The sequence below is a fragment of the Octodon degus genome, unplaced genomic scaffold (genome assembly GCF_000260255.1).
Source record: "Octodon degus isolate 3935 unplaced genomic scaffold, OctDeg1.0 scaffold00003, whole genome shotgun sequence".
Lineage (NCBI taxonomy): Eukaryota > Metazoa > Chordata > Mammalia > Rodentia > Octodontidae > Octodon > Octodon degus.
Window position 1 is genome coordinate 8,280,731 of NW_004524579.1, and position 19,802 is coordinate 8,300,532.

Sequence of the window (19,802 nt, forward strand, 5' to 3'; positions counted from 1 at the left end):
TTATCATCTGAAACCTCAACAAATTGTGAGCTAAATACACCCTTCCTCTTTTAACTCTGATGGTTGGGTATTTTGTCTCAACCAAGAGAAAGTAGCAGGCACTAGCTTTCCATTAAAAAAATTACTTTTTAAATCGTTCATAGCATAGAACTATCAACAAGTAGGAATTTAATGAGTCCTTGTCTCAACTACAAAAACAAGAATTACCATTTTTATCATTACTACCATTATAATGCTTCAAAAATTCCATTATACAGATAATAAGATAATGCACACTAAATCAAGCTTGTTTTTGCTTTGTCCTGATGAATACACACTTTTAAAAAGAGTTTGAGTAATCACAGATGTCTACAGGGAACATTTTAAAAGTGGAACTTTGGTGTAAATCCTGTAGAGATCAGGCAGGGGAAAGTGTAAGAACCTTTAAAGAGAATGGAGAGTAGAAAGGCCAGTCTCCTTCTGCATGAACAGCAAGCAATAGGAAAAACTGCTATTAACTACCTCCCTTTGCCAGTAATTGGAGCTATAAAAAGAACATCATTACAGCAAGGCTAAGACTATCTTGCCATCCAAGGCACAGCCAGTTAGAAAAATCTGAAAGGCACTGTAATTTTCTGAGTACTCAGCAACCTTGGGATCAATCAACTTATGAGTGATCTTCTGTTCCAACTACAATGGCTAGCTACCCTTTGCAATATGCTGTCTTTTCTAATGGGACAGAAAACTGGCTGAAATCCTACAGTAACAACTAGGCACATCTTTTAAATAGTTTAATACCAATCAGCAATTCTTGAGTCTAAAAAACTTAAATTCTATTTAAGTGATTAATTCAACCCTTTCGGCAATCATTAGATAAAATTTAGAAGTTATAACCAGCTGCTTAAAAAAAAAACTATAAAAATTATAGAGAGTGCAACACTTAAAACCCCACACTTATTAACCTTGATCTTTTACCATGATTAGCACTGGCTCTAATCTCTTTTGATCGATGTTACTCTCTTGATTTATGACCATTATAGTGAAATCTCCCAATACTATTTTTCTAGCCCTGAACTCTTTTATGCAAGATTTCCAACTCCTTCTGAAAGTACCTCAAAAATAGCCACAAATTATTATACTGCTTCCCCTCACCTCCCACCATGTGCTTTCCCTTACCTCCTACCATGAGAGCCACTACAGTCATATCCCTGGCATATGGAAGCCACCCTCTTGAAAGTTAGGTGTGGCCAAGGACATAACACTAGCAATGCCATGCAAAAGAGCTAGGAGGTGCACTGCTTCTTGGCAGAAGTTTCAAGGGATCAGGCCATGATCTACCATATTTCCTTTCCTGCCTTGATAAAGTGTGGACACAAAACTACAGGACTTTCTATGTCCATAGTGATAAGAAAGAGGAAAATGGAGAGCTGGGATGCATTCTCCCCCACCCCATGTAGCAAACTCATGATTTAACATGTACCCTAAATGAGCAATAAACCTTTGCTGCTTCCTCTATTTTTCTTGATTTGTAGTATTGAAGATCAAACTCAACGACTTTCTCATGTTATACATGTACCTTAACAATAAACTATATCCCAGCCTATCCTGTACTGCTTTAAAGCATTGCCATTTAAAAAATTATGTTTATTGGTATGTTTTAGATATACAGAAAGAAAAAAATAGATATACATAATGATCACATTCATCATAGGAAATCTGTACCTGCACATGACATATCTTGATTTTTTTCCCATCCCCCTCCCTCCCTTCAATTCTTCTGTTCCTTATTTACAAAAGCTTTGTTTCCCTTTTCTCCTTCTTTTTCCTTCCTTTCTTTCCCTTCCCTCTCCCTAGTTTCTCTTTCCATTTGAACATTTTCTTTCCTTTATACATTTTGGTCCTTATTCACAATTTTAGTTTCTCACACCAGAGAATCAATGTTATATTTGCATGTATGCCTGATTTATTTCGCTTAAGCATACAATTTCAGGGTGTATCCATTTACCTAAAAATGCCTCAAGATTATCCTTCTTTATGGTTGGGTACATTCTATTTTGTAATGTCATCACTAAGGCCAAACCTGGCTTATTCTGACAAAAGCACTTGCCTACAGCCTGCTTCTTCATTTGTGTTCTCACCTCTGATACGGGCATTAGCACCTACAACCAGCAACCTCACGATTGGTTAGTGCTTTCTTCTTCCTCATCTCCCATCTCACCACAGTGGAAATCTCACTTCATGTAGTTCTGCCTCCCTGGTCACACTCCTACTGATTGTCCACCTCAACTCTCTCTGCTCTTCTCTTACAAGGGTACCTGCCATGGATTTGGTGCCCATTCAGGTAATCCAGGATGACCTCATCTCAAGACTGCTAATTATACCAGGAAAGACCTTTCCCAAATAAAGTGACATTCCCAGGTTCCCAGGATTGCACATGTACTTACTTCAGTGGGGATGCTTTTACCCACGACATTATATGTTGTAGATTACTCTCCCCCAAATGAGGACTTCAACAGGATGCCTATAGGTTGCTATAGTAACATAGTTTGTAAACTGCAGCACACAGTAAAAACTACATCCTGGATAGGACTAGGAACCTCATCTTCCCTGCTGTTACATGAGGATGTAGCCTGATAATTTTTTGTGTTAGTCTGCTTTTTGTCTCTTTGAAAAATCCCTGAGAAAAATCACCTTACAAAGAGAAAATTTTCTTCTAGATCACAATTTTGGAGCTCCTAGTGTACAACTGGTGTTGGGGCTTGAGGCAAGGCAACATGCCACGGTAGACAGTGTGGTGGAAAAAACCATTTCTTGTCTAGCAAGCAAAATCCTAGAAAAAGAAGAGACTGAGGAGCCTCAGTCCCTTTCAAGGCGCAGCCCTGTGATGTGACAGCTCTTGTGAGGCCCAACAGCTAAAGCTCCTGCCCTTTCCTGACAGCACCAACTTGAGGCCTGATCCCTTAACACAGAAGCCTTTGGGACCATTCCAGATCCAAGCTACAGTGCTCATCATTGAAGACAGACACAGGGAATATCCTTGATTTTCCTTTAGGGTGTATGGGGACATTCACTAACTCTCCTTGTTTCAGATGTTTGATTTGTATACACACTTCCAAGGACATTCCACAAAATGACCCTAAGTTATGTAACTTAGAATGCCATTGCTTATAAGACAATCATCATTTTACAACAAGACAGAATACTGCTGACTAAACTATGTCACACCATAGTTATAAAACATATCTTGATTTCAGAGACATTAAAATGGAGCCCTGAGATTCAATGAAACGCATTAACATTCATCTTGAAATCTATTCCCATAGCACATCAGAAATATGAAACTTTTTTGCTTTTTGCTTTTGGTTAAATATTAGACCAAATCTCAATGATCAGCAAATTTTAACACTGTGTTGCTCCACACCATCTCACGATGATTTTTCAGCTTCTTTTCATCAGCATAATACATTCAAATATAACTCAGTAAGTCTAAAAGTTTAGAAGTTCTTTCAAATATTAGGTCTCTTCTAGTTTTAACAGAGTTGGAAAAATCAGACCCTGAGATTCTCAGTCCCTTGAGCTAAACCCAAAACAAAGTGACTCTTGTAATTGTTAGGGCCTCCTTGTCCAGAACCTGCTACAAGGTCAAAAGTTGAAAATAATTTGAGAGAGCCAAGTATTCCCAAAGCATTGCAGCAGGGTCACTCAGATAAGCCTTCTGGTCCATCTAATGGGGCAGTCTAGACCCTACACCATCCACGATGGAATAAAAACACAGTCTCTGCTGCCAGACATCCCAGAAAAGCAAATCTCAAAAAAGAATAAAACTTTCAAGTATGCTTTTACTTAATAAAGCTCCCCAAGAAACGTAGGATTGAAGTTTTCTTATTATTTTACAGAGGATCAGGTAGCACACACTCTCAGAGAATAATCTGAGTTCTCCCCTCACATTCACTTCTTCATACAGATAATAGAAGTTTGAAGTTCAGGCACAAGGTGTGAGTTGTCCTAGATTTTTTCTACAAAGGTTTCATTCAGGTCATTGCACTTAAGATTGAGAGAATAGGAAGCACAGAGACCTGGGTTCAATTCCTGGCACCACATGCTTTGCTGGCCCCGCCCATGGGTTGTGCTGAGCTGGCCACTGAGAACAGGTATGGTGGTGCACAACTGTAATCCCAGTGCTGGAGAGGCTGAAAATAGGAGGATCACTACGAGTCTGACCTGTGCAGTGAATCCCTGTACCAAATACATTACAACAAAATCAGAAAACCACAATGACATCAAAGATTTTGGGAAAGAAGAAACAAAATGTAAGGAAAATTTGTTTTAAGTAAAAATAAATATGGGATCATTATTGAAATTAAAAAATATATACACACATCTATATTAAAATAGTGCATGAGGCTGAGGAGATAGCTCAGCAGGTTAAGCGCCTGCCTGGCAAGCACAAGGACCCAGATTAGATCCCTGATGGTACATGCCATGCTGGCCACAGAGCCCTGCCAGCCAGTGAAACCGGGTGTGGTGGCACATGCCTGTAATCCCAGCACTGGGGAGGCTAAGACAGGAGGTTCATTATGAGTCTGAGCTGTGTAGTACCAAATAAATAAATATAAGATATTAAATAATAATAACCAGACAGGATGTTTATCTTGAGACTAGGAGAGCTTGTTTGCTTTAGGCACTGAGGTCTAGTCCCGCCTACACACATTTGATTGATTTCCTAGCTTCCATGGCTCCCAACATATCCACCTTTTTTGTTTCATTTTGTCAGAGATGGGTGTTCCACTGCAGTTAGAGAAGCTGTATTTGGAGAAGTCTTTAAAGGACCTTTTCACACTTGATGCCAGGCCAAAGATTGTAGGTACTTGCATTCAGCAAAATAACCCAATATAGTCCAGTAGTCCATAATAGTAGTGAGTTATCAGCACATCTGGCAATTGTCAGAAGTTGTTGACTTGAGCCTTTTACAGCTCAGCATATTAATATAGCTTTACTTTTTATACCTCGTGGTTACACTTTTCTGCTGGGTGGTTAAGACCAAGATAAAGCAAGACCTATATAAATAAAAATGTAACTTCTGCTATCTGACAAGATCAGTCAAGTTCTCTCAGGATTTACCCTGGACCCATGTACAGCAGCTTGTAGATCTTCCATCAGTGTCAGCTATTAGTCACTAGGAAACCTTGTATTACGTTACTAACTTTCCAAAAGTATAAATAAAATACCACTTTGTTGTGAAAAAAATATATATGTATACACAAGATAGTTAGGATAGATATACAGCTACTTTCTCATAGTTCATTGCAAAGAAAGGTTTGTACTAACATTGTTTAGAAAAGATATCATATCTACATCTCGTCCTTTGAATAACTACTATGAAGACAACAATATGCAATGTATTAATTATTGTAACTACCCTACTAACCTATTTTGAAACTGTTTCATCACTCTTATCTTTTCTTCCTCATTAAAATGAATAATAAAATAATAATAATAAAAGCCAGAGCCACAGGCAGGGGCTCAGCTGTAGAGCGCCTGCTTAGCACACACAAGGCCAAGTTCAATCTCTAACATCATGAGAAAAGGAAAAATATACTTTTTCAGTACTTTGTTGGACAGTAACAGATATCCAGATTTCCTTACGTAGGTAATATCTCCAATACGTCCTCGTTTTTTAATTTCATATGTGAAACATAACAACATACAACCTGTCTACTTCCCAATACAAGATGAATTCAGAAGAGGCAGCTCACTCCCCCTCCTCCCTGGAATGAGTTGTTCTCATCTTTCACATGACTCCTTCAGGAATCTCCCGACTGCTCGCCCAGGCCCCATTTTCACTTCCTGGAAGTCCATCTTTCTTCACACAGCTGGCTGGGTAATTCTGGGTGACGACGTAACTTACTTCATTTAATCTTTCACCTTAAAATCTACAATTTTTTTTTTTTTGCCTTGCAGTTGTAATAAAATCTTCATTCTTTCTCATTAAAAAAAAATAATAAAGTAGTATATGATTCAAGCCCAGCCTGGGCAACTTAATGACTTAGGAAGAAACTGTTTCAAAATAAAAATAAAAGTGCTGAGGATGGAGTTCAGGGTGAAGGCCCTCAGTTTGAACTTCAATACCACCGAGAAATAATATTAAAATAAAATACTGCATATGGGATAGAACCACTTTTTAAAATTTTAATGCCATATAAGTAGAACTAATATAGAAAATATTAAAAAGTGGAAAAAAGTAAAACTTAAGAAATTAGTGCTTAAGAATGTTCCTGTACAAAAATGCAGAACATACATTTTTATTAAGTAACCAAAAATTGAGTACAACTAGCAAATCCTTAAATTCTGACTCTATTTCTCTGTCCTGCACATGCACAAATGCGTGCACCACACATCAATAGCAACTTATTAAAATATCAATTTAAAACAAAATTTTCCCTGGGGAAAACTCATTTCCAAACCATCTGGTCTTCACTTCTAGAAGGCATTTTAACAAGTTACAATCACTTCTGAATCTTACTAGGGTAACTCAATTTCAAAGTGAATTTAAATTTTGTTTAGTAAAATGTTTTGGGCTGCCTGTGGTCACGGGAAAAGAAAAAACATCAAGACGAGGGACAAGTCTATCTGTAGCTTCTGTTCTGCAGGGGAATAACAAGATCATTTTCAGACCTTCACTACCCTTAGGAGTTTTTGAAACACATTCCCAGGAAGTTCCTTAAATACAAGTATTACCTTAAGTATGGTTTTTCTACTGGTAAGAGCAAGATAAATTTGACATAGCTAGTTCATATCAGTTATAGACTTTTCAATAAATGTCTGGGACGATAGTAGGCTACAAGAAAATACTTATCTTAGACCATATGCAAAAATGAATTCCAGACGAGTTAAAGACAAATGCAAAATTTTGAATCTTTGATAGAAAGACTACATGAATAACCTACAGGTCAAGGAGACTTTGCTTAACCAAGATTGAAAACCAGAAATTCAAATGTATGCCCATGTAAAAATTAAAGACTCTTAAATGGAAAGATACAGTACAATATAGCAAAAGTCAATATACAAGATAAATGTAACTAAGAGGAACTACATCCATAAAATGCAAACAGAAACTGGTAACAAGTTAATACTAGAAAATGCAATTGGAGTATGACTTCAATTTATACAAGACCAAATCCAGGCAGCAAACAGGTATACAAGGGGGAGGGGGACTAATAAAGAAATGTAAATTAGCACAACAATAAAACCTTACTTTATATCTAGTAGACTGAAAAATACACATTTGTTAGATCTGTGACTGATTGACAAGGATTTAGAGAAATGGTATTTTTGTTTTTCCATGATACAGATAACAGTTGTTATGGGCTTCTTAGATAACATTTTGGTAAGATACATCAAGCCAATTCCAGTGTTAAAACTGAGTTTTGACTGTAATAAAAGACCTATATTTCTCCCAAAGATTTAATTTTTGCTTCTCATATGTGAGATTAAAAAAGTCAGGAAGACAATGTTATCAAAACTATTTCTTGGGAGAAGTCAAAGATCTTAGAAAGAAACTGTAGAATTCTAGGGAAACAATGAAATCATGACATATGCAGGGAAGTTTAGAGGTCTAACTCAGAGGCCAATAACCAGAAACCCACTGAACACCAATATCAACAAAAAATAAGTACGTCCACACCATGGAGTATTACACAGTTGCTGAAAGTACTATACTTAGTGACTTCATAAAGATTCTTATGAGTGATAAAAAGCCAAGAAGTATGTGTAATATAATCCAGTATTAAACAATAACAGAATTCTGTCAATGCCTATGTCTATGTAATGTTGATAGGGGATAAATATAGAAAAAAATGAAGACATATTGGATTAGTGAAATGGATTACATGGGGAGGAAAAAAATCATGAGTAGAGGCTTGGTATAAGAGAAGGGAGAAAATTTTTTTTTTAAGTAGCTCAAATACCTCCCTTTCATAGTAAATACATGTGCACATGCACAGGCAACACAACAAAATGTTCCACGGTGGTTATCCCAGGATGCAAGGACCTCTAATTATCTTAGTGTTTGAATATGACATATTCACATTCTTCATATTGAGCCTATTAGGTTTATAATCAGGAGAACGCAGTTTTGTTTTAGTGTGACAATTAGAAAAGGTGGGTCTGGGAGTAGAAATGTATTAATACTCAGTGTATACCTTTCCTCTTTCCAGCCTCCCCTCAGTGTGGAACTCTTCTCTGATCACATGGTATTCAACTGTACACATCTCACTCAGATGAAAATCCTTAAGTCAAGGAGAAAGGAGAGACTGGGGGCTGGAGGGAGCACAGTTTACAAGCTAGCTAGCCCACTGTGAAGACAATTTGAGGCTTCTTTATTGGCACTCAAACGATTCTTCAACAATTATCATTTGCAGCACCTGTCACCTCAACATTCTGATGAATCCAACTGTTTACAGAGTCCTAAGATGCTAAACTGGCAGACTGATATGTATTCTATTTTCCATCCATCACTGACTTTACACACAGAGAAAATTAAAATTGGGCTTTTCTTCTCGTATCTGTCTCCTTTCTTCTTAGTCATTATAATGAAATCAACATTTGCAGAGATATCCAGTGGAAGAAATGAAATGACACTCCGACTGTCACATTTATTTTTCAGTGTGTCGACGTGACCTGTGAATGGCCTCCAATATTCAGCCCCTGGTGTCAGGACTCAGAGCCTAAGCTTCAGTGGAGTCTAGTTACTGTTGTCTGCATCATCTACCTGTTCTAAGCATCACACATTAGGGTATGCTATGTTTTACATGTACAAAGAAATTCATTTTTTTGACAAATATGCCAATTCTATTCATCTTTTAAAGTCACAGAGCACTGAACCTACTTTGTCGGCTTGGTTGTATGCAACCCACAGGAATGTATCAACAGGGAAGTATCTGTGGGGAATACCCCATGATTCAAACACAAATATAATTATAGTTCTAAATAGGCAACAGGGTTTCACTGCAATTTGCATGAGATTATTTTATTTTATAGAATAAAACAGAATTCATTTTTTCAGGGTACCGGCCACCACACAACAGTTATTACAACACTTTTAAATATGCAGGTTGATAAAGTGAATTAATCGCAATTATTCCATTTCAAAACCAGAATAACTACTTAAAACATTAATTGAAGAAATATGGAGAAGTTTAAAATGTGACTAATCTACATCTAACTTGGAAATTATTTTATAAATATCCTCTGGAAGACCAATTGCTATACTTCAGCAATACTATATGTACTATACTATACATACTAAAAAATTCTAGGAACCTCAAATAATGCAACAATGTAAAACTGACAAATTTAAGTACAAAGATATTCTCAAAAACAAGACATTCAAAACAACTAAAGTGGGCCGGGGATATAGTGTAGCAGCGTAAGTGCCTGCCTGGCAAGTAAAAGGTCCCAAGTGCGATTCCTGGTACCACAAAAAAAAAAAAAAAAAAAAAAAAAAAAAAAAGTAAAACAACTAAAACCTTACAACTAGAATATGATTCAATAAATAATGGTCTCTCGGGAATAACTGAATCTCATTCAGTTACAGAAATGTTATTCTCTATGAATATCAATTTCAGGGAAAATGTTCATGGTCTAATGAAATATGTAAGAAGCAGTTTTATATACAAGTTAGTTCCACTTTTACATATATTTTCCATGCCTAATTAACAGGAAAAATCAAAATGTTAGTGATAGCTATATAACATTATACAGCCTCTGAAATTAAAAGATTCATTTTTTGTCTTTTTCTCCTATGATTTCTAAATTCTCTATAATGATGATATCTGGGTGAAAACACAAAATGTTATTTATTTTAAACACAACCGCAAAGCAAACCTTTTTGGCAAACAGAATAAAGCACAGGTGAAAAGCACATTTCTAAAAAGTGCACAGCTTGCTCTATCATGTGTATTAAATCAGGGAAAACAAGGTCAAAAGTATGCAAGGCAGGGCTAGGGAGATGGCTCAGTGGAATAAGCACTTGTGTGGCAAGCACAAGGGCCTGAGTTCAATCCCTGGTTCCGCAAAAAAAAAAAAAAAGTATGCAAGACAAAACAAAAAAAGAAATGTAAATTGTACCTCTATAACAACTATCCCTCATGAATGGAGGACTTTTCATGGCTTAGTTTTCATAAGGCACTTTCACCTCTAATAACAGGCTTCTTGCACAGAGAACCAATTTAACGTTCATGCTCAAGGATGCAAACAGGAGGGAGGGAGGGCAACAAGTCCACACCAAGTTAGCCCAGAGAAACCTGAACAAGGGCAGCGTTAAGGAGCCAGGGTCCAATGCCAGGCTGTTCTAACACATTTAGAGTAACGGGAAGAAGAGGCACCAAAGCAATGACCTGGTGTGAGGTGCCAATGTGGCTTCTAATGCGCAGCAACTCCCTCTCCTGCCAGAAACCCCTAAGCACCCACTGTGCCTGACAGAGTCACCTGCCTGCTGGTTCTCCCATACAGAAATGTCTGGGTCCTGGCCGGGGATACAGATGAAGTGCTGTGTGGGAAGGGCTGGGATGCAGCGCTGCAGCTAGAGCTCCAGCAGCCACCCAGGACAGCAGTGTGACCTTTAGCCTGCTGAGGATAACACACCAGAAGGACACGCCAAGCCCAGGCCCTCTTGGTCCTGGACCACATACCCAGGGCTTCTTCTATGTAAAAAAAAAAATCTCCATATTGTTTAAGCCCCTTGTTTCTGTCATCCCAATCATGCACAACTGAAAGTGACCTTTACTGATGTACATGACCATGAAGAGCTCATAAAAATCTCCTCTGATCCTACCTCCCTTCCTCTTAACTGGCCAGAGTACCAGACCAAAATACATAGAAAAAATAACAGCAGTTCTTAATAAAGCTTTCGGTTACTTGTTATTTTTAAGTAGGTAATTTGAACCTTCTAGATAGAATGCATACACACACGCATGCATGCGTGTGCACACACACACACACACACACACATCTTTCTCCAACTAATTACTTTTTGTTTTTTTAAAAAAAGAACTCTGGGGATTGATTGGTTTTGTGGGCCAATGGCAAAAAAGTAAAAATAGCTTCTGCATTATTTTTAATGTTAACAATGTAAAACAGATGATATCAAAGATTTGAGAGCGTAAGTAACTGAAAATCAGGAATGACAATAGAATAGATATATGTCAGTTTTGTGGGGCATCCACCATCCCTTACTTGCTTACTGTTGCTAAAATAAAGGAGAAGAATCGTAAATTCAAAATGAGTATCAACCAAAAAAATGCAGCATCTACACCAACAGGCAACAGGAATCCAGCAGTTATTGAAGACAGTTTTCTCAGGCATTTCATTAACCTTTTTATGAATGGATGCCAGACTTGATTATAACCAGTGCTTTCTAATTACCTTGAAGGTAAGAGATGTGATCTTTAGAAAAAGGAATATAAAATTTACCCTTTTCCTGTTACTTTTAGATACATGAATCTAGCTCTTTGCTAGGAGGAGGATAAATTTTTAACTCCAATATCTTGAAGTCTGGTATTGAGAAAACTACCATGTTAATATAAAAGGGTCTGCCCAAGGAAATTTTTCTCTATTGAGTTGAGGAAAGAAAACAGCAGAACTTATTTTAAATTTTCTCAGGGATATATATATATATATATATATATGCATTGCACAATTATATCCCCTTCTAGAATACAATCATTACTCACTGTACATATTAAATATTACCCAGAATAATGAATATCTTTATAACCATAAACAATTCATGTTACATGTTGCATTCAGTAATGTGGTATTTATTAAACAACCATTAAACCAGAAAAGCCCAAGTGGTATTTAAATACTACTTCAAATGGGGTTAAGAATTAGCAAAATTCATGAAAATGATTTGCCCCATACTTTGTCCACAGAATTGGAAATGTCATTTTCCTTCCTTTCCCACAACGCAATAATCCTACAGGGGTACAGAAGGGAATTCGCTGTCTGGGATTAAGACACTATGACTTCAAGACAACTTGGGGCTATTCTAGGAAGACGACAACTGTACAAATTAGCAATTGTAGTTTTGTAACATTATTTAAATCCAGTGGCTCGCTTTGCTCAGAAGGGAACTGCTGGCATCCAGAAATGAGGTGATGGGTAAGCAAATGGTCAGTTCACTAACTGCCCAACCTAGTGATTATATATCACTATGAGTCCAAGCTGCATAGTGAGACCTTGTACCCGATAAATAAAATTAAATGAGTTACAATTTCCAGAAATAATTTGTTTAAAATATTGATACCCATTAGTCCTAAGAATCATTACATTATAAATCATGATGGTCCACCGGTCTCTTGATTTTGCTACTGCCAAATTAGAGACTAACATTCATTCTATATATTTAAGGATATAATTACAGTAAATGGAACAAAAGTGAAATTGTATTTCAGCCTCGCAGGGCAAATAGGTAACTTTAGTAATATAGCTCATAATCATTCATACTGCAATTTACTGATTCATTTATTTTGTTCTTTTTTTTTTTTTTTTTTTTACTGGGGATGGAACTCAGGACCTTGTGCTTGCCAGTGGCATTATGCCACTGTGCTATATCCCTAGGCCCCTGATTCATTTATTGAATGCTTATTGAGTGCCTCCCGACCTGCAACACACTGTTCTAGGAGCTAGGAAACAGTAAAAATAATTTCAGATACTTTTAACCTGAAATTCCATAAACATTCTTGTGACATTGGAAGTAAGGATGGGAGAGGGAAGTGGGCAAGATTTTCACATGAGAACACATTATGGAGAAATAAAAGTCATAAAATTTAAAGTATTTTAGCGGATAGAATTGACAAAATAATCCACAAACCAACAATAAAAATTATTTTTCATGTTCCATGAAGTAGGTGGTGTTAGATTGAGCCTTGCTGAAGACCAGAAGGCAGTTTATGAGTCTTCCTAAAACTGGAACTCAGTAAGTGAAAAAACAGATACCTCAGGAATCTCAAACAAAAATAAATGAATTTACAAGCTGGTTGACAAAAACTTGCCATTTCAATGAGGCAACCAATGAGAGAAAGAGACTAAAATACTCCCTTTTTAAATGACCCCAACAATCAAACCAGTTCCTTCTATAGATGAATGGAGTACCTTAAGGTTTTACTGGCAAGATGGAAATTCATTTCACATGAGACTTTCAAAACAGCCATCTTTACTTGAAAAACAAGGACCTCAAGGAGTTATGTCTAGCCTTGTCTTGTAGGTCTGTTATCACTGTCCACTGCCTACTTTCATTTTCTTTTTTTAGAATTTCTAGACACATCCAATAGAATAACTGGTGAGAACTGGTGAAAAGTAAAATTATGCAATGTATGAAAGAACATTAGAGAGACTTCATCATTCACTTCGTATAGAGATTTGTATTAGGCACTTCTTTCCCACTAACCATTATCAGTACCATAGGGACTAAAAGATGACCACTGGCCACTAAAGATAATTCTTGAAGGACTGGGGAGATAGCTCAGTAGAAGATAATGCTTGAAAAATCTTCATATATCTAAACTAACTGGTTTGGTACCATTAGATTAGATTTACATGTGATCATGGATGAAAAGTTCCTTTCTTAAATTCTTGCTCCAGTCCTCCTCAAACCCATTCTTGTATTAAAATGCTTTTTCTCTAATAAAGACTTAAATCTGTTTTGTAACTTGAAGACCACTAGATCATAACTTGAAATACTAAAAAAAAGATTAAAACTACCTAGAGCATTTCTGTTTATTTATCTATATGAAGACAATCGACTTATTATTCAGTTAACTTTTACAGTCTCAATAATATACTCTGAAGCCTCCCTCTGGCATAGTGTTAATGCAAGTCTTAGATTAGGCATATTCTTGTGCAACACATTTGTACTTTCCATATGTTGTTGAGTTTAATTCCCCAAATAAGTAGATACAAAAGAACATATGCTCCATGAGGACAGAGAATTTTGTTTGATTCAGTGCATAATTCAATCTTATAACAAGGCTGATCATGTAGTATTAATAAATATCAGGGGATCAAGCAAACAAATTAATGAACAGCTATGAGATACACGGTAAGTATAATATCCATGTATTCTGCCTGAGAAAAACTATAAATCAAAGGAGTTAGGAAACATGACCAAAATCACATGGGGTATGGAATAGCTGTATGTATCACGGAAGGGGGGGGGGTCCTTTGTCTCAAATCCAGCATCCTTTAAAAATCACATTTTCTTACCTGAGCATGATAGCCTCTCTGTTGTAAATACTGCACTGAATGTCATGGGAAACGAAGCCATCAGATAAGCATAAACACTTTCTGGGGGCAAGATGTATATTGAGTTACTTTAGGGGGAAAAATGAGCACATAGGCACACACAAACATGTAAAACAATACCCCTCATGGAACAGATTTTCAGAATTTACATCAAAGGATGGCTTTACAAAGACCTTCAGCATTTACCAACAGCCACTTGGAGCCTTCTCAGGGTCCCAGTGCCCAGGTTGAAGTGCTGACTGCCTCGAGGCACACACCCCCTAAAACTGTAGCAGCACCTGAGCACTTGGTTTGAAACCCAAGTTCTCAGGCTGTAATACATTCAGAACTTAGAATTAGATCTAACACTTCTGTAATGCTCAGAAGGAGAGAATGTTACTCTTCTACCTTATGTAGCTACGTTCAATTCCTCCTACCACCTCTCCTTCCCTCTCTTTCTGTCAGTCCATCCAGCTTTGAACTTCCTTCTTCTTTCAGCAAACAAGACTCATTGAGTCATCTTTTGGTGCACTAACCAGCAATGTTCGAGCAGGAAATACGTTAGTCCCAAGCTAATACCTTCCGAGAGGTTCTTCTACACAACTGTAGAAGTATTAATATCTATGTCCTAACTTTCAAATACACTCTTCTTTAAAACTGACCTACCTGGGTGGGTGACGGGAGGAGTCTCCATCCGTGATGACCATGATTATGACAGACATGGAAGGAGGCTCTTTGACACCAACTCACCCTCCATATACCTCACTGCCTCCTTACAAAGCTAATCCTTCCCTGGACCTTCCCAAGTCCTCAGTGCAAAGACCAGGGACACAAACTAAAGAATGAACAAAAGTTTAGGTGCACATAAGGTATGAAAGTGTTTGAGTAACAATTGCTTTTATAAGCAAGGTAATTTTCAGTTCTTTATTTAAAAAAAACCCTATAAATATGAAAAGTCCTATGGAATAGGCAAAAGAAATACAAAATAGTGGACTTCAACTTCTATACTTCTTGTTACAGAAAATATGACAATGATTCATGGAACACTTTTAAGCCTGAACACAGCATGGAGATAATGTTCTATACAGGGAAGGCAGAAAGAAATATAAATTTAAATAGATAAAAGTATAAAATATTTAAGTATTGAATTTTATGCATTTTTAAAATAAGTAGAATCACGAAAATTGTGCGAGTCTTTTGAATACTACAACAATGTAATTTAAAATGTCAATACTTACAATATGCTGAAAAATTACATACCTTTCAATTCCTTAAATTTTGGCTAAAAAGCTTTTTAGCAATTAACTTAAAAGCATGCTTCAGGGGCCGGGGAGATGGCTCAGTGGAATAAGCGCTTCCCTGGCAAGCGCAAGGGCCTGAGTTCAATCCTTGGTTCTGGGGAGAATATGCTTCAGGGGACAGCATTTTACAGAACCCTTTGGGAGCCACAGGAGCAGAGTTGGAAGAACATTGCTCTACACCTTCGAAGGTTTTCCAAGATGAAATAGTGAGAGGAAATAAGCAATTTCCCAGCAACCCAGTTTTGAGTAAGGAGATTTACAGGTAGAACAGGGTTAGTACTTCCTCTACCCTCTTGATCCTAAGCACATTTGCTGGAGTTGGCTTTACAGCCAACAATTAACAAGACCAATGATGAGTTTAAATATCATCATAAAGAAATCAGGTTTGATGGAGCAAGTAGTTTGATTTAAACATACAATAAATACAAGAATTGAAACATCATGTTATCCAGTAACATGTATAATTTTAAAGCTTTTATATATCACTTAAAATAAAAAGTAAACTTAATTAAAATACTTCTTCTAAACTGTATTGCTGCCTGGGTAATAAGAGGTAGCTTCTCAAACCTCCCAAGAACCACAAGAGTACTTTTCTTCAGGCTCTCCAGAAAGACTACTACGGCAATACCTAAACAGGCTCACTAATTCTGTGTCTATCTTATCATAAAAAGATAAATCTCACCACTGGGGATGTAAATTGAATGCATCTAAGTGACATTTCAGGAGTGACATTCCTAATGCAAAGAACTGAAGAGCACTTCATACATTGTGTGCTAAATATGTTCAACATGAGCAAATGTAGGAAGGGATTATCCCAACAGATACATCTGCATATCTTAAGACCCCCAAATTGTTTTGTTCTCTTTCTGATTCTGAAACCTCTCTTCTTTCCTGTTGCCTCTTTTCAGACACTCCTTTGGGAAGCAGAAAGTCATCTAAATATGATGGATGATGCCAGCACTTAATTCAGTGTCTACACTGGTTTAAAAATATTGACTTTCCGGTATTCAAGCTCTGAGAGACAGTGAGGCTATTTAGAGCAGACGTTAGACCTACTCCAAATCTACTGCTCTTTAGGACAAGGAGATAGCAGAAACTGAGATAGGACATCTGCAGACGCACAAAGTCGGTGGAAATCCCACTCCGTCATCTACCCGCTATGAGACCTTCGCTCAATCTCTCTGAACCCCAGGCTCCCAAAGCCACTCCAAGGAGGCTGCAGATGATGTGAGATGATACCCATCAAGCATCTGGAGATACAACTGCGCACAGTAGGCACTCACTCATCAAGTTATAAAATTAAGATGTTTCATGTCCTTTCATGATAGCTTAAAATCAGTCAATAGTTTCTTTATGGCCTAATGTCAACTACTAGCACATTTTCCAGCTTCTTTCTAGTCTCTCTTAAAACAAATGACATAGGAAATGACTACCTTTCATGTTTAAGTATATGGTGTGTGTGTGTGTGTGTGTGTGTAAAGTATATCTGCAGTACTAAATCAGGCAAAAAGATACACAGACACACATACACACAAGGAGTGAAGGCAGCTCAAAACTTGAGATTCTGCTGATAGCATTCCAAAACATGACAGTGTTCTGCCATGTTCTAAACACTGCTATAAAACCTGCTTTAAAATAAGCAGAGAATCTATGATTGACTTTTCTTTTTTTCTAATGTTGGACATTGAATCCATGGCCTGGAGGCTGCTGGACAAACAATACCACCAAGTTACATCCCGCCACCTCTTTATTTTGAAAGGCTGCCCAGGTTGGCCTTGAACTTTCCACCCTCTTACCTCACCCTCCCAAGTAGCTGAGATTACAGGTGTGCACCACCACACCTGGCTTATGACAGGCTCTACCCAAATTCAATTGCTAAGCTCATACGTTCCCCTGCAAAATTAGCAAAGATTTTAAAAAGAAAAAAGTTGCATAATATTTTAAGGGTCTAGGCAGAGTGGCATTCTCACAACGGCCAATTAGTATAAATGAGTATAACTTTTAGTCTCTATCTAACTGAATGACAATGTTGCACTAGAGGAACAAACTCTAACCCAAACTAGTAGATTTATGTACAACAGTGTTCACTATGTCATAAATTATAAAAAATTAAGCAACTTATAATGCAAAGAAATTAAACAATTTGAGTTTACAAGGATTAGGTAAAACTTATTGAAATGAGATAACCTATTGAAATGCGATTGTTAAGTGAAAAGACAAGGTATAAAGCAGTATTTAGTTTTGATTAGAACTTTGGTAATTAGGCAGTAAAAAGAAAAATAAGAGAATTTTACACTAAAGAATTAGAATTGCATACAGTGATCAAAATTCATTCCCAAGTTTGAAAGGACACAATGTTAAAACTCACAACCCACGTCCTGATTTTAAAAAGAAGAGTGGGATGAGCACACTGCTGATTCAGATCCTTTTTATGAATGGCAAGGAAAGGAGAGTGGGTAATAAAAAGAAGAGTTATGTCTGAAACTGATATTCAGCCTCCTTAGACTTTCAGCTTAATGAATCTTTTGAGTGACTTCAACACCCCATGCACCAGTGCTTTCCTGACTGGCTAAGAAGTTTTGGCAGCCTGGGCAGAGATGTGGGAAGGATGGAAAAGGTGAGGCCTGGAACCTGCCAACGTATACAGTTTTGCACCTCGGAGGAAATGAAACATGGAACGAACACACACACACACACACACACACACACAGGGAATGAGGCCTGCAGATGCACATGTAAAGCACAAAACACTTTCCCACTCCCACTCTAACCAAAACGCCTAACAGATCATCTTCCATCCCTGGGATTCAACAGCCATTGTCATCTGGACCTCACTACTAGGTTACAAACTCCTGGCTTATTCCCAATGCTCACCTCTACACCACCACCAGGACAAGGCCAGCAAGCCTGCCAAGACTGTTCTCCAGCTTTTATGAACTTCTCTGCACTTATTTTCACATCAGTGCTTCAAATGTCTAATCTGATCCTACAGACAAGAAACGCAGTAAAAAAATTCTTTGGCGTGTGCATAGCTCACGCAGTGTAGTCCTTCACCCGCTCAAGGAGTAACACAGGTGCCTGCGACTTGAACTGACACCTCTGTGCGCCGCGCTGTTTTGACTTGGCCTGTGTGGGAACGGCCACAGCTCCATCTGCCTGCCTGGGCCGGGCTGCCCCACAGCTGGCAGGCTTCTTTCTTCAAAATCTGAAATCCCATGAAGCCCAAACCCGCTGACGTTACTGTGAAAACAAGAAAACCTTAACTACCACCTTCCATGTCACAACTCTCAAACTGAAAGGTGTCTATGAGCCTCACAGCAACACAGCTACACAACTGCAGATGCCACACTGCAGAGCAAACTGATGGGGGGGGATGTTTGGTTGGTTTCTGGCGGTCAGTTCCACAAAATACTCCTTTCTCAGTTCTGAGCACAGGTTCCAAATCAATCTGTGTTTTAAGGACTGATTTCTTTTCCAAGCTGGAAATGCTCTGAGCTAATAATTAACCTTAAGCATACCATCACTCCTGCTAAAGACATTTTCTATTCACAGCCCTAAATTACTTTCAGTTGGGTTAAACAAAACAGACAAGCTGTAATAAAAGGTCTCTGGGAAATGTGATCCCTTTCATTGGTCACCCAGGAGCTTTTACTGCTGCTTCTTGACGAAAGGGAGGGGGAATAAGGAGGGGATCCAAAATAAGATACTACCCGGGGAACACGAAGATTTTCGTAAGAAAGTTGCCTAAGATAGCTACTCAGGGTTTCTCAGGTTGAGTAATTCTTGCAGGCGGCTGGGGAAGGACTGCTCGCACCCAAGATTACTATCTGCAGGTTTCCCCTGGGCTGATATTCTTTTTTAAGGCTTCCTTTTAAATCACACTGCAAGGGCTCTGATTTCCACCTCTCGGGCTGCTGCCTGGGGGAGTTGGGAGCAACGCGCCAGGGCTGCGACAGCCGCGCGGCCAACTCCGCCGCCGGGGGCGGCAGCCCACTCCGCACCGGTCCCACCCCCCGGGCGCCCGCGCCGCACTCACCGCTGTCCAGCCGCGCGATCTGGGGCAGCCGGTAGGTACTGACCAGCAGGTCGAGCGGCACGGCCACCGAGCTCCACTTCACATCCTTGAGGCTGCAGCCCAGAAAGGGCGCCGGGTCCATCTCCCCGCCGCCGCCGGTGGCACCAGCGCGCCTCGCCGGCCGCCGCTGCTCACTCGCGGTCTGCGCTGCGCGGGAGGCGCCG

At 38.4% G+C, this 19,802-nt stretch overlaps 1 protein-coding gene across 2 annotated transcripts in view; it reads right to left on the reverse strand.

Annotated features, from left to right (window-relative positions):
* Positions 1–19,790, reverse strand: part of Garem1 (GRB2 associated regulator of MAPK1 subtype 1) — a 207,027-nt gene extending 187,237 nt beyond the window's left edge. For both annotated transcript variants that reach the window (XM_004623562.2, XM_004623563.2), the window contains exon 1: positions 19,600–19,790. In XM_004623562.2, the coding sequence (XP_004623619.1) occupies positions 19,600–19,720 (121 nt within the window). In that variant the 5' untranslated portion in view covers positions 19,721–19,790. The remainder of the gene's footprint in view (positions 1–19,599) is intronic.
* Positions 19,791–19,802: the final 12 nt, after the last annotated feature.